General features: G+C 43.9%; 1 protein-coding gene across 1 annotated transcript; it reads left to right on the plus strand.

Moving 5' to 3' along the window:
* Positions 1 to 5,207: 5,207 nt before the first annotated feature.
* On the plus strand, positions 5,208 to 22,856 carry tmem102 (transmembrane protein 102). The gene is made up of 6 exons (XM_072375996.1): positions 5,208 to 5,599; positions 6,808 to 7,019; positions 18,872 to 19,216; positions 19,998 to 20,191; positions 20,452 to 20,664; positions 20,817 to 22,856. Exons 2-6 carry the CDS (start codon positions 6,818 to 6,820, stop codon positions 21,414 to 21,416), a joined length of 1,554 nt encoding a protein of 517 aa, XP_072232097.1. The 5' UTR covers positions 5,208 to 5,599; positions 6,808 to 6,817; the 3' UTR covers positions 21,417 to 22,856.

A 22,856-nucleotide genomic window follows, 5' to 3' on the forward strand; every position in this document is an offset into this window, starting at 1 on the left:
TGCATTGAATTCAGCATCTATCCTCAAAGAGATGCCCCGATCTCCTGATTACTTCTCCAAAGGTAAAATATTTGGTGATGGGCTCTCTCCAAACCATAAATGTAATTCAAGAACATGCCCCATGTACGAACAATACCTGAAATAATTTAGATGAGCACAAGGGTTTATTCTTGACATTGAAAATTTACATTGAGTCCAATCCAATCAAGTTACATGGCAACTACAGTAACCGCTTCATGCATTTGTGCTCAGTTGTTTCACTGAGAATCTGAGAAGAAAGCATTTAGATCCTCTGAGATCCCAGGGATATACTAGATGATTTAAATGATTAAATCAGTGCCAGCGTGCCATGTGAGGAATGCAGTTTCATGGTTAGGAGGTGGAGCTCACATCTGGTTGGCTCTGGCCCTGTTTAAATACGATTATTTAAACCTGGCTCCTGTTCTTTAAAAGGAAGTCGGACATTTTGGAAAAATTTGCACAGTAGCTTTCTGGCAAAAGAAGAAAGGTGCAAAAGAAGATTGAATGCTATGTTCATGAAAAAACTGAACTTTGGCGCCACTTTTGCATTGGAACCTAGACTGTATGGAAGAAGTGGACAAAGCTGCCACAACATCACCCATTGCTTTGTGAACTGCTGCTACCTTTTTATAGCCCTAATCTTTGTCATTTGAAGTTAGAAGAGAACATATTTAAATAAAAGGATGATGCTGCACACTGATCGGAACGAGTAAAGTGATTTGTGCTAGTAATTCATGAGAAAAGTTTATGCCTGGAAAGTGGGAATCTATTCGAGCCAGACATACTTTGACACAAGCATCTAACGTCTATCAGCAGTATTGCTTTTGCTCTTGATGGCACTTGAGTGCTGGCTTCCCTTGTGACAGGGAGTGATTACATTCATCTTTTATACATCTTTTTATATATGCTGAGTGGAAATAGCAAGAAGCAGCTGAACTGTCTAATTATCTGCAATCATCCTGCATGGGAGAGAATGAATAAGCACAGGGAACTGAGATCATGAGAATCAAGCAGCAAGTCAGAGAAATAAAACCGCATTATCGGATATTTTCTCAACATTTACGTTCTAAAGCACAAATAAAAACACCCACACCTCAGCATAATCCTGTTGGAAGGTAAGACATTGCCAGTTTGTGTGACTGCATCATGAGAGCACCTCCCCTTTTCACTCTTGCTTCACTACTTTGTGTTCTGTATGTTCTCCCTGCTCCTCAGACAGACCTGCGGCAGCAAGGAGAGACGTTTTTTCATACATCAGAAAACTAATTACCCTTACCTTTACAGAACACACTGCAATAAAAAGAAACAATGTCTGAAGAAATATGTTTAGTTACTTGAAAAAAAGCCCTGGGACTTAAAGGCATCCTATTAAATGGGTGATGTGTCAAAAAAACAACAACAACAACTGTAAATCAACTTTACACACATGGATCCTTAGGGAGAATATTGTCAGACATTGTATTTTGCTGTTTAATCCACAGAACATAAGCCAGGATGGTAAGCAGAGGAAAAACCCAGAGGCAGATAGAGTGTCTGGTTTTGAATCTGCCTCAGCTGCTGTTGTGAGCATAAGAGATGGAAAAAGCACCGATACTAACAGCATACATTGTTAATCATACCTCCAGGGACTTCCTCTCCACTTCACAAACACGCCTCTCCTCCTATTTCTCCACTCAGGAATTTATTATTTCGTCAAAAATGTTCCCTCCTTCTTTTATCCCGTTGATGGACTTAATTACACCAGCTTCATCTGTTGAGGGGACTGGCTCCGTGTTCCATTGATTTCTTCGTCTGCGCCTGTTTTGGTAAAAAACTCATTGAGAGAGGGAGTGATTGTGTGTCATCCTCATTCCTGAGAGAGCAAGGTAAAGGGAGGCTTTTCGGCGCTGATGGGCTGATTGCAGATGGGCTGACTGCAGATGGATGTGCATACCCCAGATCCCCCATCAGAAGAACTGAATGAAACTTTTACCCCAGACATCTGACTCGGTTATCCAGAACTTCCTCCCTCTCATTTACACGGACCAGGAGACACACAAATTCCTACTCACAGATACACAAAGGCAGTATATTGAAGCGTATGCTCCATAATATATACCACAGCAGCACCAAATCCTCTATTAGAGGCATCAATCAAGCAACAGTGGCTCATACAGTGAAGCGGAATGACTGTAATGGTCGTTTCCAAGTGCTACCGTATACCGGTGCCCCTCTGACCTTTCCAAGCCACTTAAATGATGGTCAGTGCTATCATACCTTTGGATAGATTATTCCCTCACTTCAATGGACACTGAGGCCCCATCAATACAGCCACTTCTTCATGACTTTATACCCAATCATTTCACCTCAGTCTGCGGCACAGTCATAAAGGCAACGCAATGCATCAGAGGAGCTAAAGGGATGACACCAGAGGGAGCTGCCATTGTTACCTTATCATCATAACCACTATCAGCAGCAGCCATCTCACAGAGTAATGTAATGTCTGGGAATTGTTATTAGCCAGCTGGGAGATGGTATAGATGGAGGTGGTAGTTGGGATTATGTTGCGTAAATGAGGTCTCATAAACTGTCTTTAACGACACTGCGAAGATTTACAAGTGTGACTAGAAGTTGTTTGAAAAGATAGTTTATTTGCGTATTTCCATTTACGCTGCCACATCTGCAGTGATCGTCCACTGAAAGAAGGCTTGCACCGTGATCAATTCACTACACTGTGCCGAAAATACCCCTCATTTTTCTTCAGGAGAATTTTAACACCGATAGCTACGTGTAGTTTTTACACATTGTTTTTTTTTTTTTAAGTACTGGATGGAGATATTTTTTCCCTTTAAAATATCAGACAAATGTTGACAAACTATTAAACTTTTTTTTGAGAGTTTTGGTCACGACAGAATTCCCTGATACTTGGTTCACGATGATCCTGACAAACTAATAGTTTAAAAGTTTTTCAGTGTTTCGACAACAAAGGTAACTGGATTGAACTGGGTTGAATTTGCTCTTAAAACAGGCTTTTTATCGTAAGAGCACAAGGGCCTGAATTTAAAAGGGGTTTAAGTTTGAGTTTGAGAGGTAGTGAATTCTGGAAATATTTTCAAAATGTTACATGTTGTTCATCTTAATTTTAGACAGCTATATATTTTTTAAAAGTACTGCTCAGGATAGCTCCATTCATAAACTCCTCAATCCTACTTTTTCCCTCTTTACCTTTTCCTTCATACCTTTCTTCTCTTATGCCCGTCTCTCTTCTATCACTTTTCCTTCACTCTGCTGAACAACCACTGCCGGCTTGGTAGCATAGACTGGCATCACACCATCGCTTCCTCTGCTATCACATGCCTGCAATTTCTCGCTGAGCCGACTTGCAAAAGGGGACATTTCAGAGGTAGCACCATTTCTAGACAGGAATGATATATGGTGGAATGTCAAGAGAGCTAGAAATGTTTCTCCTGTTCTTCCCTCCCTGTGAAAAAGTGTTATGAAAGAGAGGGAATGTTGAAAGGAGCAAGTTTATGAGACATTGCTCTTATTTTTTAAGTGTCTCACTATGTCTGCTGAAGGCCGGGATTGTCTCTTACCTCTCATTTGGCAGAAGGCTTGTGTCACCCCCTCAACTTGCTCATTTAACTGTGTGCTGCAGCATTATCTTGATAAATGTTCCACTCATGCCAGAGCGTAGGCTGATGAACTCTGTGAGGCTGTATATCGCCAGCTCTTCTCAAAGTCAGTGTGATGCCAGATAGACGTCTGATAGGATGCACCCAGCGTTATCAATCCAGTGAAATTTTGCATGCAGGAAATGAGCAACTTGGAGTGTTAATCAAGGATGACTGTGCATAAATATTAAATGGCAAATGTCTCGCATACTGTTGGGAAAACTGCCACGGATGCCAGAGTATCAAAAGAAAACAATTACGGTAAGTTTCAGTATACGAGAAAGAAAACTTTCCTTTATTTTATTTGACTTTCTTTCCCGGAAAAGTCTGTGACAGTGTTCTAGAGATATTAAGACAGTCTATATTGAACCAATGCAGCTTTCATCCTGGTCATAGAACACTGGCCTAACTCTTTACCCTCATAAGGATGGTGTATGATAGCTTGCTCTACCAGTCTGTGTGTTTTGTGGTATTGGAGAGGGCTTATGAATATGCTCCTTGTGGTCTCCCTGTGGATGGTGCTTTGAGAGTATGTGGTATTGGGCCCTTTAGTATGAGCCGTTGGTCCCTGTACAACCAGAGCTTAGTGTCAGCAGTAAGTGAAACTGGTTATCTGTGGGTGTTGGACTTTGTCAGGGCTGCCCTGTGTCAGCAATTCTGTTCATAACCTTTATGGATGGAATTTCTTAGCACAATCAAGGGGCGGAAGATAATGGCACTTTAGGCTGGGAGTGAGTAGCTGCTTCAAGTGGAGGAGTTAGTATCTTGGGGGTCTTTGATCATGGATGGTGGGAGATCGGCAAGCGATGATGATGCTGCACCAGCCTGTCACGGTGAAAGAACAGACAAAGCTGTTGATTTATCAGTCAGAACTAAAGGCCGAAAGATTGGGAAAACACAAGCAGCTGAAATTTGCTTTAGCCAAAGGGTGTCAGGGCATCTGGTCAGGATATCTTTCAGACACCTCCCAAAGGGGACAGGTGACGCACCTGTGAGATCTCACAGGACTCACTGGTGAGATCTCTCTCAGCTGGTTTGGAAATGCCTTGAAGTCTAAGAGTATCCAGATGAGGTACTGATGCTGCTCCCCCAGCAGACCACAGCACAGTCAATGACACCCACAATGGAGACTGATCCTGCAATTTCTTTTTAAAGGTTGAGAAGGATGGAACAAGAAAAAAGAAATAAAAAAAAAATCAATAACTCTTGAGAATAGATTTGATTTTAAAGTTTTTGAAGAGGCTGGTGGAGAATGTTATAAATACATATTAAGAATGGGCATGTAAAAAAAAAGTCCAAATACATTAGAAGAAAAAAAATCCTATGATTATGTTTTAATCTTGAATTTCCTCAGTAATTGATTAATTACACATCATTATTATACAGTAGTCACAGCTCCCGATCTAATACCTTGATTATTTGTACGTATTATCATATTAGGTGGAGCAAAAATAGACGCAAAAGCTTGCTCAAAGCACAGGTATCTGGAGTTAGAATGAGTATCCATTTCAACCAGCAGAATGCCCTGAGTGTTAGGATAACTCCGCTCTGTAGGACCGCGGACACCCCCACGCATCTTATCACTGGTTGTGCAGTCCTGAAGCCGCCCTATTCTTCTCCGTTTAAACCTTAGCCCTGTCTTTATCTTCCTGGCGAGGACAGGAACGCACTTTTAATCATACACCTGACCTCACAAACCCGTGTGTAGTTTTGTAATGTGACGTTTACGTGCCACACATACTGCTAATCCCTGGATCCCTTTGAGTAGGACCATGATTTCTGGGAAGGTGTTGCCAGGGGGAAGGCGGTGGTGCCTGGGACCTGTTGGAAATGACAGCTGAAGAATGCGGATTGGAGCTCGGGGATCACGAAATCAGTGAAGGCAGAAGATAGCGAAGAAAGTCCTTTGCATCGCTGTGTTAAGGGTGTGTGTCCAGCTTTAGCCAGATAGCTTGTCGTTTCACTATGATCCGTGCGTCGTTAGCTAACGACGCCCAGGCTGAGTGCATGTGGGTGCGTGCATCTGTGTGTGTGTGTGTGTGTATGGTTGCAGATTTTCGTGTGAATGTGCGTTTGTTTGTACGTGTGGATGGAGAGCGCCGCACTTGTCCTGTCCCCACTTGACATGTTAGCTACAATGCTAATTTGATAAAAGCTAGTTGGCTAATAAAAGAAATTGGGCGAGGCACCTTACCGACCTCATTAGTGCAAGTCGAATGATGTGCTTACAAGATTATATAGACTTCATGTTATTGTGTTAGATACAGCCTTGGCTTTTTATTATATTTTTTTATTTAATTAGCCAGGGTCAACTGTTCGACAGCAGGAAGGCTAATTTCTTCGGCTATTAGCTCTGTAGCCTGAAGCAGGGGAGCTTGCTCGCTAATTGACCTAGTTTGGTGGGGGCAGAGGCCAAGTTGTCATTCCACCCCACCTAACTTTGTTTACTTGCAACTTTTCGACTTGTTATTTGGATGGCATGCAGTTTTACTCAGCGGTTACCACCCCCAAAACAAACAAACAAACGCAATACCCCTCTACTCAACGCATAACCTGTAAGAGTCTAATCCTGCTAGGCGAAATGTTACGACCAGTTTAGCTCTCGGTACATTTAATCCGTTAACTCCCATCAACTCAACCCCTATTTCACGTGCTCGTGCACAGGACAGGACCCGAGAACACGCTAGGTCATAAAATGTACCAAACTAAGTTTTATGAAGTCGCCTTCTTGGTTCGTTGGGTTATTTTGGGTGAAGACTGAAAGCTGTGGCTGAGAAACTAATCCACTTTGCCCCTGTGGGCTAAAGCATCGGTGCATCTTGTTGTTTTCTGCTGTTGGAATTTAACATTTGTTTGCTGGTGTCATGTGCTTCAAAGTCGCATGATCCACACAAAGCTTATGGAAAGTTTGTTTGTTAAAAGAAAAGAAGGTTCCTTGCTTAATTATTAAGAACTTGAAACACATTAAACGTGCTCTTGTACTGTGTTTCAAGGTGCTTTGTAGAAACATTCAAAACCAATAGTTCTCATAATTGCTGTGATGTCATGTCTCCGCCGCCTTAAGCAGTTCCAATTTGGCTGTTGTGTTGTTAGAAGCAACCTGATATGATTTCTCTTTGCTCTGAATCCACAGGGTTGCAGAGATGGAGTCCATAATGAACGCAGTGACTCCTCGCTCCCCAGCCCCCACCAAAAAGCTGTCCGAGGTGGACTTCCGCTCAGGGGCCACCCTGGAGCAGCTGTCGGCACAGGTGTCTGAGCTGGTGCTGCTGGAGCAGGGCGAGTTTGGAGACCAGACAGCCTTAGAAGTCCACACAGCCAAGGATTTTATCTTCAACATGCTAGGTATGAAACTGTCATTGCTGTTAATGCGACAGATCGTGCGTTTTGATATTTCCGGCGTAAAAGCCTTCGCGGACAGTGTCTGCTGTTGCTGGTGATGTGAAGAAGATTGGATGGTGATTGCGGAAAGTTGTTGTGTGGGCGGTAAATTGTTGGACATTTCTCGATTCCAAAAGGAATCTCGACATATAAAAGAAGTAAAAGTGCCAACACTGGTGTAAAACACCAAAGAAGGATTACTTGTATACTTTTAGTGGCTCTGACTTATGCTAGCATTACAGTTTTGGCTGATATGGCAGAGGAATACAGAGCAGTGAGTGATTAAAAACATAGAAATAATAAAAACAGAACTCGGCAAACCTCGTGTCCCGACACAGAGAATCACGGCTAAGGATCTCAGGAGCTATGTGGCTGTAGATGGCTCCAGCTTTTAACAGCTGTTGGAGACCTAAAAGCTCCGTCACACTTAGTCCTGTTGCCATTAAATGTTATTTGTGGACCTCTGAGGGAACTGACCTACATCTAGCATACAGTGTGACGCATAGACGCTGATATTAAAAACACTGGCTTCCCTTTAATATTTGAAGACTTTCTCAGGTTTGGTAAGAAATCTCTCCAGATGCGAGTTCTTATAAATGCAGTTCTAACACTGAAACGTTAGAACTGACTCAGGGCGTGGGCCTGGGATCCCTGGATGCCCTGGATCCGGCGCTGGATTCTTCTCGCCCTGCAGGTTGTGAGATGTGGATCGGGCAGGATCATCGAAATAACGCATTTGACAGTGTTTTGGCAAATGGGTACGACGGGGGAAAACTGAAGCGAGACGTTTTAATCTACAGTGCAGCGTGTTTGCCCTCCCGTGAGACTGGAGAAACTTCAGTCCAGGTGGAGTTGAAATGGGGCGCGGTTCCCTCGCTGCTCCTCTCAGCCAGCACCTGTGGCAGAAAGCATTTCGCACAGTGGACCCAGTCTGCGCTGCAGTGTGTTAAATTTAATCCTCTAATAGACACATTATCACGCGAGGCTTAGAAATGACGGCAGCTGGGATTGACAGTGTTCACATTTCAGATGCAAATTGGTTTCCAAATGAAATGTTGGAATTGAAGCACATCCAGTACATGACTCATATCTTCATTATGTATAGTCCTCCTCTCCCTTTCACGTGATGTTTTTTCTAATTGCATAGTGTTTGTTTGTCCAATAGGTGGCACTCTTCCCCTCCCAGTCGGCCTCCATTGTCCTTGTTATCCTCACTTCACTGTGTTTATCGTGGAATATAGGCTTGTAAGGTCTGCCTTGCTTGACTTCTCTGCTTACATATGTATTTTAAAACTGGCCTTTAACATTTAATCAGTCTGCCGAGGGGCCTGTGTTTGTTCCGTCCCTTTGTCTCTATATCTGGGATGCTTTAGCTCCCGGTTTTGCTGCTCCCATGGAGTTTGAGAAGTAGCGTATTGCTTGACAGACAACTCTGCTAAGTTTCAAGGTTTTTCCTTCTTTTTTTTCGCCCCCTTTGGCTTTTAGCGCCATCCCTTCACCCAGGGAGAGATCACACAAATCCAAACAGATTCCGAGCCCGTTCCTCTCATTTGTCACGTCACCATGTACAGGAAGACATCGCCTTGTTTTTCTTTCTGCTATTGCTTTTGTTCGGCTTTAATTTTTTCGGTCCTCTTCGTCTTTCCTCTTTCCTCCGCCGACTTTTTCTTGAGAATCTGGCGATATCTTTTTGGGGCTTTCGAGCCTGCATAATCATTAACGGTTTGCTGGTATTTTCATAGCCTGCATCTCGCTGCCCTGCTGTGACAGCTCCAGCTGTGTGAAATGAAAGGAGAGAGAGAGAAAAAAAAAAAGAAGAACTTTGACACTTTGAACAGAGGGGGAAAAAAGTTTGTGTCAGATTCTACGAATATATAAAGATAAATAAGCGTGAGACGGTTGCCACATTAGGAGCTCAAGGTCTGGTGGAGGATTAAAGGCAGCAGTGGAAGCAAATATCGTCTTCTTTACACAGAGGTCTTGTTCCAGCACGTAGGCCTGCTGTTGGAGGCTGCTGTATAGGTTTTAGTGTGCGTGTGTGTGAATGCTGAACGCGAGTGCCTTTGCCTCTGTTTTTACCAGGCTTTTATAAAGTTTGGATCCCCACTTGGATCCATCCACTGTCAGGGAAGGAGAAAAAGAAAAGAGACTAAACCCACGCACACGGACACCCACTGATTTTCTCCACCGTCTGACAGATTCAAGAAGAGATTGTTTTTTACCCTGCTTTTGAGTAAACAGTGGTGCTTTTGCCCACAGGCACTCGCGGCGGGGGGGGGGGGCTGCTGTATAAATCGTTTGAAGCCATGTTGGATGAGGGCAGAAATAGATCCACACTGCGGGTGGAGCAGAAGCTCTCCTCTCCGCCCAGCTTTTCCACGTTAAAGTTTGTTGGCAAGCCCGAGAGAGTCGAGTTCAGAGATCGTCCGCCCTCCGTTGTCGCTGAGATTGAGAACTTTTGATCTTGTGTTCTTCTGCCAGGGTCCAGAGTTTGACGTTTTTATCAGCAGAGAAATGATATTTTTACCCACACTGACAGTTTGACAGATAGGAGTGCTTTTGTTGAAACGCATTTCCTGATATCTTTTTTTTTTTTAGTTTATCTCACTTTAGCCTGCTGCACAAGTCAAACTTTAGCTTAACCACTGAAATCTGCTGAAAACCTACAACCCGCACTTATCTACAGGCATTTTTGTCCCCCCCTTTTACATTTTATTGTAAATTGTCATTTTAAAAAAAGGTAAACAAAAAAAACTTCTTTCTTTCTTTCTTTCTTTCTTTCTTTCTTTCTTTCTTTCTTTCTTTCTTTCTTTCTTTCTTCTTTCTTTCTTTCTTTCTTTCTTTCTTTCTTTCTTTCTTTCTTTCTTTCTTTCTTTCTTTCTTTCTTTCTTTCTTTCTTTCTTTCTTTCTTTCTTTCTTTCTTTCTTTCTTTCTTTCTTTCTTTCTTTCTTTCTTTCTTTCTTTCTTTCTTTCTTTCTTTCTTTCTTTCTTTCTTTCTTTCTTTCTTTCTTTCTTTCTTTCTTTCTTTCTTTCTTTCTTTCTTTCTTTCTTTCTTTCTTTCTTTCTTTCTTTCTTTCTTTCTTTCTTTCTTTCTTTCTTTCTTTCTTTCTTTCTTTCTTTCTTTCTTTTCTTTCTTTCTTTCTTTCTTTCTTTCTTTCTTTCTTTCTTTCTTTCTTTCTTTCTTTCTTTCTTTCTTTCTTTCTTTTCTTTCTTTCTTTCTTTCTTTCTTTCTTTCTTTCTTTCTTTCTTTCTTTCTTTCTTTCTTTCTTTCTTTCTTTCTTTCTTTCTTTCTTTCTTTCTTTCTTTCTTTCTTTCTTTCTTTCTTTCTTTCTTTCTTTCTTTCTTTCTTTCTTTCTTTCTTTCTTTCTTTCTTTCTTTCTTTCTTTCTTTCTTTCTTTCTTTCTTTCTTTCTTTCTTTCTTTCTTTCTTTCTTTCTTTCTTTCTTTCTTTCTTTCTTTCTTTCTTTCTTTCTTTCTTTCTTTCTTTCTTTCTTTCTTTCTTTCTTTCTTTCTTTCTTTCTTTCTTTCTTTCTTTCTTTCTTTCTTTCTTTCTTTCTTTCTTTCTTTCTTTCTTTCTTTCTTTCTTTCTTTCTTTCTTTCTTTCTTTCTTTCTTTCTTTCTTTCTTTCTTTCTTTCTTTCTTTCTTTCTTTCTTTCTTTCTTTCTTTCTTTCTTTCTTTCAAATCAATCCGAGAGAAGCGATTATTCCCCCCCCACCGCACATGCACTGATAGCTGCATTCCTCCTTCCTCAAACACAATAAGATAAGCATTTTATTTCGGGAGTCAAAAGCAGTCGTCCTGGTTTGTTTCTGAGCGTAAGACTTGCAGCCGTGTTCATCCCTTTGAGGAAGCAGCTTCTTTTGGCGAGACCCGTCCGGCTGGTCTCATGCTTGTTAATGCTGGTGGGCTTTGGTGCGGCTGATTCGCAGTCGCTCGTTGGTTCCCGGTGGTGGTGGCTTCTCGCCTCATCAGTGTGGTGCATCGACGGCTCGGGTCTGGCCGTTGTCTCTCCTGCATGATTGGACCGCCGGGCCGACGCAGCTGTTCTGGCCGACTAATTCTCCGTTAATGCTGTTTTGGATTTGAGGGCCTGTCTTCGTTTGGCAGCAAGGCGAGAATCACAGCCCCGCAGACGCAGAATATGATATCTGATTAGTTTGCCTTTGTGTCGGTTCACGTTTCATCAGCTCGGAGACACAAGTGCCAGTCAGCACAGATGAGCAACATCTTGTCTGCCACAAATGATGTCTATTGTAGTCTTTGTGCTTGGAAAGCTGGCGCATCAGTGAAAAGGACAGGAAACACTATTTCATTGACACTATTTTACAACCTCTATGGCAAATCAGCCACCAGCTGTCTGTGATTTGAGCGCTGAAAAAAAAGGAGACTGGACATGGCTACAGATTTCACATCGGTCGTTAGGGGTCTTCACGATACCTTATTTAATTTGTCTTGATGTATTTGTCATGTTGAGTTAGATGCGTTTGGGCATCGCACGCCATTCTCTGCCACCACACTCCTTTGCATAATTTGGGCTGACATTGTGATTTTTTTGTTCCGTCAACATCCCAGCGGGTATTCCTGAGGCAAAGGTTGTCGTAATGTGGGTTGTAGCTGTCAGATGCACGATACTTCTTAGGTGCACGGCCTGAGGTGCAGTAAGTGTGTGCACCACGGCTCACACACGGGCCACCTGCACTTTACAGATAAAACGGTTTTCATGATGTGTCTGTGAACATTTGGGAGCTCCTCTTCAATTTCAAGTTATTCTAATTCTTGGAAAGTGAACATCTCCATTCAGATAGGAACATCCCTGTAACAGAACTGGAATGGACAGAATGACTAACCCTCTGAGACAAACGTCAGGTCTCTGATCTCTTTATGAGGAAGCGTGTGCGAGCCGACTCACTGAACTCATCGAGTCCATACCTGCTCATCCACTGTGGCACAGAATGAAAGAAGGAGTGTGTTTGAACAGAAAATATAACTTAGGAATCTGTGTAAACACGATTCAGGCCGACTTTGTGCCTGTGTTTGGTTCCTTTTACTTTAAACAGAAGGCCACACCCAGGGCAGTCTTTTTTTTGTTTGTTTTTGCAGGCGTGTGCCCGAATGTCACCACATCCAAAACTCTGGACCTCTGATGGGTATTATCTTGATTTTCCTTCAATGTGTATAAAGGATGAGTACGGAAAACCGGTTCCGTCTGTATTCTTCGCAAATATTGGCTTAAGCTGCAGCAGGTTACGACGAGCTGAATGTTGTCTGGTCCAGCTGTAGCAGCTCAGAGATTTGTAGTTCACAAGAGCTTGAGCTGCAGATCTGAGGTCATTCCGAGAAACTCCGAGACATGATAAACGAACAGCGAGCTGTTGCCTGTGTAATAATGTTACAGACCTCAGAATGAACCTCGATTGTTCTGACAACTCCACGCCATTTTAAGGTGTTGCTTACTCCCACCTTCCCAACATGTGGAATGAGAACTACAGCAGCGGTTTTGCCGTGTTCGGTAACTTCCTTCCTGCCTGGTCCCGCTTGCATTCACCAGTCACAGCTGGCGCTGACCTTCTCGTCGTCCTCCACCAGGACAAACAACCTGAATTTATCCTCCGAGGTAAAACTCGTGTTTGCGGGGATGTTGTACTCGCAAAACCTGCTTCTGTGCACCAGCCTCAACAGGCCCTGCTGCCGTGTGGCTACAGCAGTTACGTGGATTCATCTGAGCCTCTTGGACTGTGCACAAACGGCAGAATGTTTTGACAGCGGACGCACAGGACTGTGGATGGGAGATATGTGCTGAATCTGACATCGGGTTCATTGGATTTGCATGCCCGACTCTACCTTTGATCGAAGTATTAAAAGTCAGGAGGAGCTTTAGGTCGTCTATCAAGCAACTAGGCTGCCTCTCTGCCCTTAGATTTAAAAGTCAATCTGCAGCGATACGCTTGTATTTTTTGACATTTTTTCCAGTAATAATTGGCTGTCATTTAATGGGACATGGTTTTGCTGACATTAAAGCTGCGAAAAGGAGCCGGGAGGCACAGACAGCTTCCCTCTCTGCAGGTGGTTCAGACGCTCCAGCCCTCTTTGTTACATTAAGCACATTTGCTCAAACACAGACACCCCAAAATACACACTCCCCCATTAGATTAAATGGGAACTTTTTCATTCCTTTATCATCTAAACTGTCTGCTTTTCTTTTTTTTTTTTTAGCTAATCTCCTGTCATGACATGAATTCATAAACAGCAAAGCGGTGGGATTGCTCACCTCTTGGCGGCGATGTAGTCTTAGATTAATCCTCTGTGCGGTAAGGCTGAGAGAAGCACTGATTGAGAGCACTGATAACAGCCTGTTGAGACTATCATGAATTGCAGAGTGAATCTCTTCTTTTTGGATGAAACCGCCTTTTTAAGATGATTTTAATGGAACGTCCCGCTGCTTTCCTGCAGTGTTCTTGTCTTAAGTGACAGCAGTCACATGGGAGAATGTCAGAGAATGACCGTCGGCCTCCTTTCAATCTTTATTGGCCAAACTTATCAGGGAACGCGGCGGTCAGAGGGCACGCAAAGACAAAAACAGCTCGGGCACAAACTAAATGTGGAATAATCACTTGATCCTTCTTTTGGGAATGATCTTTTTTTTTCACCGACGTGAAAATAGAGTAAAAATGGAACATCGTTGGACACATCTACCCAAGTATTGACTTTTACCGTAGCTGTAAAATGAAAATCAGCTGACGGGTTAATCTGTTGGGCTTCAGTTCATACAGGCCTCGGGACAGCAGTGGACTCCCCTCATATCTTATAACTGTCAACGTTGGAGGCGTGCAGAATATTCTCACTCTGCTGTGGCTTTCATGACTGTGGACATCTTTCCAACAGCTCAGGGAGATTTCTCTGCAGTTTGATTAAGTGCTGAAGGTTCGTTCTGAAGACATTCTTACAGTATCTGAGTCTCATAGCATCAGACGTTTAAAATACGCAGACATGTCAGTCTTGACTGAAATTGTGCGACTTTTACGAGAGATTTAACTCGAAGGAGAGCACGCGCCCCCGTTTGTAATAAACTTTCCAATATAACGCTGGTAAGAACTGCACAGAACTGTAAAGCTGTCCAATTCACTGCAGGCTAAACTGCTGTCAGTTGATTTGGTGATATCGCCAAAAAAAAAGAAAAATATTTCACGGTTAAACTGTCCGTGTTTTAAGCAGTTAAATTCGCATTTCTTAAAGCAAAGCGCAGTGCAGAAGTAAGTTTATGGCGCTCATACTTAACCTAACGGAATAAAAGCTTCCATCAGTTATTGAATTAAAACGTCGAAGATCAACCCTCTCTCTACCCCTGAGCCTCATCGCCTCTAAAATGCTCTAAAAACGCCTCTAAAACGCCTCTAAAAGATTTCTTACCCCCTAAAGAGTCGGTTCACAGCTCTGTGCAGTGTGAAATGGTGATGTCCAAAGGTATTTTACCTGCTGTGCTACCCGCCCTTTCACCGATAACGCAGTTAAAAATGGAGTCTGCTTGAAACATTTCAGTTGGTGAGAAAAAAGGTGAGAAAAAAACCAAAGTATTTCATGGAAATGCTGGGTTTCCTACCTGGTCTTCAGGTAGGTTGGTTTTCCTGTTGCCACACACACACATACTGATGGAGAAACCTGTAGCCTTCAAATAGTCGTTTCACAGACATTCCGTCTTATCCAGAAATGGCTCTTTAGGAAAAAAAAAAGCTTCCCTGTAATGAAAATGTACGTTCAAAGACATTCGTGATAGGATTAAGTTTAATCCCTGGCTGTAAAACCAGCCGAGACCATCTCCAGTCCAGCTATATTTTCAGGTGTGTGTGTGTGTGTGTCTGCTCACTCGCTGGCAGATTCCCAGTTAAGAAGCACGCTACTATCTATTTGAGTTGGGATTAGAAAATAAACTGGCATTCTTCGGAAAAACCTCAGACTTGTTGCAGTAATTGTCGAGACTAAGAAGGACTCGCAAATTGATACTTTTTTTTTTTTTCCCCCTCTGGCCTCTCTCTAAAACTAAAAGGATGCCTCTGATTTCTTTTATCATCATTCTTTCCCTCCTCCTCGCCAATTTGACCCAATTTATCAGTGGCAGATGAACCGAAGCAAATCGGAGGAGCATCGGCTGTACATTCTTTGTGGGCTGAACGGTCCCTTTGACACCGTCTTTGGCCCCTCTCTTCTTAGCTTTGATCCAGGCAGCTTTTAACAGATTTAACTGATGATAATCAGTTAGTCATACTCTACCTGAGGTATATGCATAATGCCTTTTATGCTACTACTGAAGCCAGGTGAGTTGTTGTCTTTTATTCCGGTCTGTGATATATTTTTAATGTTTTTATGTGACTCAGCTTCATTTTGATACTCACTATTGCTTGTGTATTGATGCTGTTACACAAACCGCTGCTTCTTAAAAACTAGAAGGGTTCATGACATGAATTTTGATCTACTGGCATTACTAAAGGGAGCAAGGATCTGGAAGTCTAAAGCAACATTTGCCTTCTGACTTTTTAAGATTAAAAAGCCGAATGAAACCGCGACTTAAGCTCCTTTCACTGCTTTCCATTAATCCTGAAGCGTCACGTCATGTGCGAATTACCCTCTTTGGGGGCTTTTCTGTAGCGTTTCCTTTTTGGGCTGAACTCGGACTAGATGGGACCCAGTAACATATCCGGATCACTTTCAATGCGGCTCAAGAGTGAACTGCAGCTGTGGCATTAACAGACGGTCAATCTGACGTTCCATCGGCTGCTCGGAGGAATCCAACAGGTCCTCTGAGCAGCTGATGGTATTAGATAAATAAATAAATAGCCTTGCCGCTTAGAATTTCCTCCACCATGGTTTTATTCCTTTTCTGTGCGGCTGAGATAATTGAACGAGAGAAAATTGTTTTAAACTTAACCTCTGCTGTCATTCAGCCCACATATCAGCATTTTGCCATTAACTGTGTGTAAAACTGATGTGGCGCCGTGACGCGCTGTCAGAGAATGGACTTGGAGGCCGTAGACTTCATACTTTATGCACAAATCTTTATTTTGGAAAAAAAGAAAAAGTAACAAACGGAAAAATAACAGATTTCCAGCTTCAGAGAAGAAATGAATAAGCTCACAGCTTTGCACAGAGAAATGGTTTTAGTCTCTCGCCACTTTCTAATTAAGGGCGGCTTTAGCAGAAAGTTGAGAGCTGCTGCAGCTCGGTCGTCCTTGAGCTGTCGAGAGCAGAGACTGAGCTGCATCTGTGCAAAGGTTTTGTTTTTCAGTGCTGTGGATGCATTCAGGTGCATGTTGTCTGCACATCATAGGATGAGAGGCAGTTTGATTCCTGCTACCTAACAAACTCTGCTAATTAGAAGCTTACTCTACTGTTGGAATCTGATCACTCTGTGAACAGGTTTACTGACTGAAAGATAATTGGTTATCCACCGTCAATTCAAGGGGATGCCTTGGATGTCTGTTGGGTTATTGTTGTCCTAAAGGATGAACAGCTCCACTGTGGCTTCTTTCTTTTCTGACTGACACTTCCAGGGTTGCTTTCAAGCCAGTTAATCAATATGTTTTCATTTAATTTCATTTATTTATTTGCTTTTCTTTTTTTTCCCCATTTCAACAACCATTGTAGGGGCTCTTGGCCTTAAAAAGTTTTTGAATCATTGCCATCATGGGCTTTGGGGGGGCAGGGACCACACCAACTAGTCCCACTCTTTCTGATCTTTGATTTAATGAGGTACAGACTTGATTTGGAACTGAAAGATTTGCTCATTGTTATTTACAGCATACAAGGAATTCTCATAGTTGGCAAGTTATCCACTCAGTTAGAACTGGCAGTGCTTAAATTGAGGGAAGCTACTCTCGATAATGTCAGTTTTAACCCAAACGCCTACGGTTGACCCGAGAGGCCCCAGAAAGCGTGAGCTGCTTTGCTTCCCCCGAACAAAGCTTGGAATAGATTATCAGTTTTTCGACGAGTCTTCCTTTGCTTCCTGTCATCGAACATCCTCTGTGTGATGGCATTTAAATGAGCCCTTTAAAGATCCCTTACAGCACATCCGACTTTAACTCAAACCTCAGTCACGAGGTCGCTTTCATTCTCTGGACGATTTCTCTCTAGTTTTTACATAAAACTCCTTTTTTGGTGTTAAATGGCAAACGGTGGGTGGGACAGCTGCTGCATGAGAGTATAGCCTGTGAGTTGGATGTAGTTTCTTATTTACTTGGCACAGACTCTGTACATGATACTCATTGGGAATCCACAGAAAGAAAACGACCAAATGCAACACGTAGGACTCAGGAGTTTCAAGTTGGGGACGCCTTGAAACTATTGAGTTATGTGGCTTCTGCCTGTCACTCACTCCCAGTTTTTCACATCCAACTCAAACCGAGCTGCACACACGCCTCTGCGGGAAAATATCAAATGGCACGCCTCCACCGCGGTTTTGTGGCCTTGTAACAGGATGAGAGGGATCATGTTCGCTGCTTTGTGCCCCCAGCCATGCCCTACTGGCTTGGTCTAATGCCCTTGTTTCAGCTTTCTGGAGCCACTTACGGCCCTTGGAGGGATAAACACGGAGGCTGCGGCTGTCGCACACTCTCCCCTGTGGAGGATTTTTGAAATGTCCACGCTTTACCTCTTACTGGAAGCATGTGCAGCTAGGTGTGGACCAGCACACGGTCTCTGCTGTGGGATCAAGCTTCTCTCAGTCGGACTTTTAAATTGGCAAAACATAATTTACTTGAATCCAGCTCTGCGGGGTCCCACGGGCCCCGAGCCTGTAAAGTATACAACATGGCAGAGTAGTCATAAAGGGATTTGGAGGTTTGAGTTTTTCCCTCATAAACTGTTCAGGTTGGAGAAGGAGGAATGCTTTTTCACACTCTGGGGAGTTGGGTGGCATGTGAGGCCTAAAATATAACAAGGATATAAAGATGTGGTCAGCGGCTTCCTTTTAGACACATTGCCATGTTTCCAGATATCAGAATAAAGGATCTACAGGCATCAGTTAAGCATTTTTCAATCACATTAACATAAGAAAAGTTTTCATTATTTTAGAACGAGCCATATATATCAGCCAAGCCTTTTGCTCATTCTTGCCATTTCCCATATCTCTGCTGATATCCCTGAGTAGACAAAGAATGGACCCCTTCTTTTTAGAAGAGAAGGGCCAGGTGGGAAGATTCCCTTGGTTGGCCGCAGCGTTGCCGCTGAATGTGGTTAACGCCTCCGTACTGGACCTCGAACCAGCCAAACTACAAAGGCGGTTTCCAAATTGTCTGCAAGATGGAAATAATTAGATTCTGCTCGGTTCCTCTGAATCTGCAAAAAGGAGCGCTCCCTCTGCCAATCATCATGTAGCCTCAGTGGCTGTGCAGCATGTGTGGAAATTGAATTGTGGCCTTGGCTGACCACACGTGTTGCCCCTGAAGTGATCATTAGTGGCCGGTGCAGTGGTCACTGTGTGTGTGTTTGTGGAGGGGTGGCGGTGCAAATTTCCCGCTCTCCTTTATCAATATTTCTGCAGATCAGACTCGTAAATTTCTGCAGGGCGTCTCAAAACAAATTAAGCTGGAAAGTTTCCATCCTCATTGACTTGCTGACCTGCTGTTTTCTGGTGCCAGTGTTTTTATTTTCCCAGTGTCTCTGAATGCATCTGAATGTGAAATGCCTTTTTACGGACACGTGTATCTGTGATTCTCATTGCTTATCAGATCAGTTCTGCTGGTGGAAACACACTTCCAGACCTGCAAATGACTCAAAAAAATGAATTTCTCTCTCTCTCTCTCTCTCACCACCACCTTTGCCAGGCTTAGTTCAGAAGGTGGACCAGCGCCTCCCGGTGGCCAATGAGTACCTGCTGCTTTCAGGCGGCGCCCGAGAGGGCGTATTGGACCTCAACCCCGAGGACCTGGGGGAGTACGCCAAAGGGGCCGACTTTGACCTGGATTTCACCCTGCTGGTGCCCGCCTTGAAGCTTCATGACCGCAACCAGCCAGTCACTCTGGACATGAGGCACTCCCCACCCTGTCACTCGTGGCTCAGCCTCCGCCTCTGCGACTCTAACATCCTGTCCCGCTGGGGCATCTGCTGCCAGGAGGAGAACGGACTTCCAGCTGAGGAGGATGAGGACGAGGAAGGGGAGGGGGATATGGGTGAGTAGAAAAATGAGGATAATCACTGCAAGGACAGAGAAGGAAGAGGCAAGGAGGAATGGTTATGAAGAGAAAACGAAGACACAAGATGTAGTTAGGGAAGCCAAGGATGGATAGATCAATGTGAAATAGAAAAAATGCGGGGATTAGTAAGGACAGAGAAGAGTGGAATAAGCAAAGATGAATGTACTGCAGCAGAGCATGGCGGAAAGAGATAATTAGATGGATGCACGATGTTGTGATGCCATTTTTTTTTTTTTTGCAAGGTTACGCCACTAAATCAATTTAGCACACCACTGGCGTGCGTGTAGCTTTTGAGATGAGCGACGGTAATGACGTCTGTTGAAGTGACTCTTTCATTTTCAGCAGTTCAGAAGTAGCCGTCGCCTGCGATTTTCTGGCTGCACCGCGACGTTTAAGCGCTGTAATTGTCGTGCTCTGATGAAGGGATTCAGGCAGGCCGGCGTGTCACACCAGCATGTCGCAAACTGCACGTTTTAGAGAGTTTGTGAAACTAAGTGTTCTTCTTTGAATGACAGCCTCTCTGGGATAGACTGCAGGCACTTGAGTTTCCTTCAGGGCTCCTCATTAGTATCATTGCTTTTAAACACCACTTTTTCTGTGTACTTGAGCCCATCTCCCTCCGTCTGATATGTAAGAGATGCTGGGAAGATGGCGCCTTTGCAAATGTTTTCACATTTTGACATTTTGGATGGATGATCTCTGTGACTGCACAACACCAAATGACTCATGACTCATCCTCCATCCCTCCCCTGTTCAGGTAAAGGCTCTATTCCCTCCCTGGGCTCTCCTCAGTCTTTGGATGGATGCTACTTCTCGCCCTCGCTGGTCACAGACTGGTTCTGGGGGGTTGTGAGCGAGGCTGTGGAGGAGCTGAGGCGCAGCCCGCAAAGAGGCATCCCGACTCCTGACCGGCTGGAGAGAAATGGACCTCTGACTACCATCATCCTTCAGGTACAGATTAGGTGCTTCTTTCCCTATAATGGAAAATTGAAGAAAGCTGGACTAATTTAGTCAGTCAATGCAGAACAGCAGGCTGTTTAACTCATGAGATGTATTCCAAAATTGCTCATTTAAAAGGACATTAGTGAAGTGAAATCAATATCGCAGAGGACTTTTTAAATCATTTTTCAAGAAATCACTAACAACCCTGTCCGAGTTTCAGGACTGAGTAAGTGATATTCTAATTGTTGTCTACCTTCTCACCCCTGCAGGCAGGTTCTAGCCGGGTTCTGTACGACCTGCTGCCTGTGGTGTCATTTCGGGGCTGGCCTGCTGTTGCTCAAGGCTGGCTGACCGCCAACCACTTCTGGGATGGTAAAATCACAGAGGAGGAAGCCATATCTGGCTTCTATTTGCTGCCGTGCTGCTCCCCGCTGGGTGGTCGGCCTGACAGGGAGTGGAGGCTGGCCTTCTCACGCAGTGAGGTGAGGGTTTTTCTTTTAATTCAGCCCCGTTTCTTTTGATCTGTCCCTGTCCTTTGTATTTGTGTCTCTTTCTGCCTCTTGAATACATGTATATGTGTGTTTTTATCTATGTATATCATAACTCATTGGTCCTGTGTTTGACCTGGTACCAGGTCCAGCTGAAGAAATGCATCCCCTTCCCCATGGCCCAGGCTTTTCAAGCAGCCAAAGCGGTGCTGTCTCGTATCCTGGCCCGTCCTCGTACAGGCCTCAGCCTCTACCACCTGCGTACGCTTCTCTTCTGGGCCTGTGACCGACTTCCCGCCGCCTACCTGTCCTGTGCCGACACAGACACCCCAGGCCGCCTCCTCCTGGGTCTCCTGGATGACCTGGCTCATTGCATCTTGGGTAAAAACTGCCCAAACTACTTCCTGCCCCAGTGCAACATGTTGGAGCACCTGACCGACAGCCAGGCTCTGCTCGTTGCCAGGAAGCTGGCTCACGTGCGCTCGGATCCCAGCGAGCACCTCCGAGCAGCCCTCGATCAAGCCCAGCAGGCCGGCCAGCTAAAGAAGGAGCTAACAGCTGGCACTAATGGCCACGGCTCCCCCGGTCATCACCCGGCCAATGGCATCATCTCCCCATCAGAGGACAAGCTGGCACAGCGACTGCAGCAACTGGTCACGGAGAACCCCGGGAAATCCATATCGGTCTTTCTGAACCCCGACGATGTGAGCAGGCCACACTTCCGCATCGATGACAAGTTTTACTGATTGTTGTCGCAGGAGCAGACGTGTGGAAGTCAGTGGGTTTAGCTCACAAGCACACTCTAAGAATGACATCACATCAGAGGGTAGGGAAACTAACAGCCAGGCAGGTGTCTGAAACTCCACTCCCACTTCGGAGGCTGAACAATGCAATGAAGTCCTGCTGCTCGACTGACTCTTAAAACCAAAAAACACACTTTTTCTCCTGAGAATTGACGTCCAGTTTGCCAGATGTCATCTAAGACATGGTGTCATCCAGCTGTTGCCACGGAGACGGCCCTTTTCTAACAGGGTGGCCTTAAGGAGACTTCATCAGCTGGTGCTACAAAGTTAAGGGTGGGTTTTAGTCATGTAAAATAAGTCCTGTGGAGATGGGGGGGGGGGTGACTGGTGGGTAGATGTTAGCCTTAGGGTTTTCACACATTACTAACCCGTCTAAACACAGCAGCAGAAAAGCTTCTTGATTGCTGCGTTTCTGCCCTCCTTATTTCAGCTCAGCGTGGGCGACGGCTGAATTACAAATGGGGGAAAAATAAGGTGCGGCTGATGTAACTGATTGTAATGTTGTGAGGAGAACTGCCGAGTCTTTGAACAAAGAGTCATTTTTAACTACTTTTTATCCCCCTTTTATTTTCCCCTTTCATTTCAAACACTCACACCTCAGTTAATGGGGACTTTTAACTTTTTTTTAAATCTTTCTCAGGTACACACAACCTTATTTGGTGTATTTTATTCCATTTTAAAGCGTCTAACTGCATTTCATGTCACTTGCGTTTCTTGGGGTCGATGGAATGTACCAAAGAGCTGTGTTTCAGCAGTTTGCAGAGGGGGTGCATGTGCTTTACATGTCCCTCAGCATCTAGCTTTGACACCACTTGATGAATCCACTGAGTCAGAAGCTCGATTAGCATTTCCTCCTTCGAAAGTCTCGGTCACGCCACGACATAAAATTGTTAAATTTAGCTGCAACATCAGTGGAATTGGCGTAAAAAATTGATTTACTCTTGAGGCGAAATAGATAAGCGCAAGTCTTTCATGTCAAGCTCTACTTTTGTGAAGTGGAGGAAGCTCTTATAGCTCATTAACTTTGTTGGACCACGTGATTTTATTTAACTTCCTCTGACAGAGGAACTTCTCCACAAGTGCAAACCCCCACCAGAAGCTGCTCCTGCTTGTGTTTTAGCAGGCAGCTCAACAGTCGGAAGTAATTCCAGCCCAAGAAAAGTAATTAGTGACTATATTTCTTAGATTGTTGATATAAAGTTTATTCAAGAGGAGAGAGAAATGTGAGGTTTTGTTTTTCTGGAAAAATGGGCCTAATTACAGCGTTTTTGTCATATATAATTGTGAATGAATTTAAAATCTCCTCCTCTGGCTCAGGAAAATTGGATTTTTTTATTATTTGTTTTTCCCCCCATGACATGAAGTGATTCATCCCGAAAAAGG

This window comes from Leuresthes tenuis, unplaced genomic scaffold (assembly GCF_036924035.1).
Source record: "Leuresthes tenuis unplaced genomic scaffold, fLeuTen1.0.hap1 SCAF_22, whole genome shotgun sequence".
Classification (NCBI taxonomy): domain Eukaryota; kingdom Metazoa; phylum Chordata; class Actinopteri; order Atheriniformes; family Atherinopsidae; genus Leuresthes; species Leuresthes tenuis.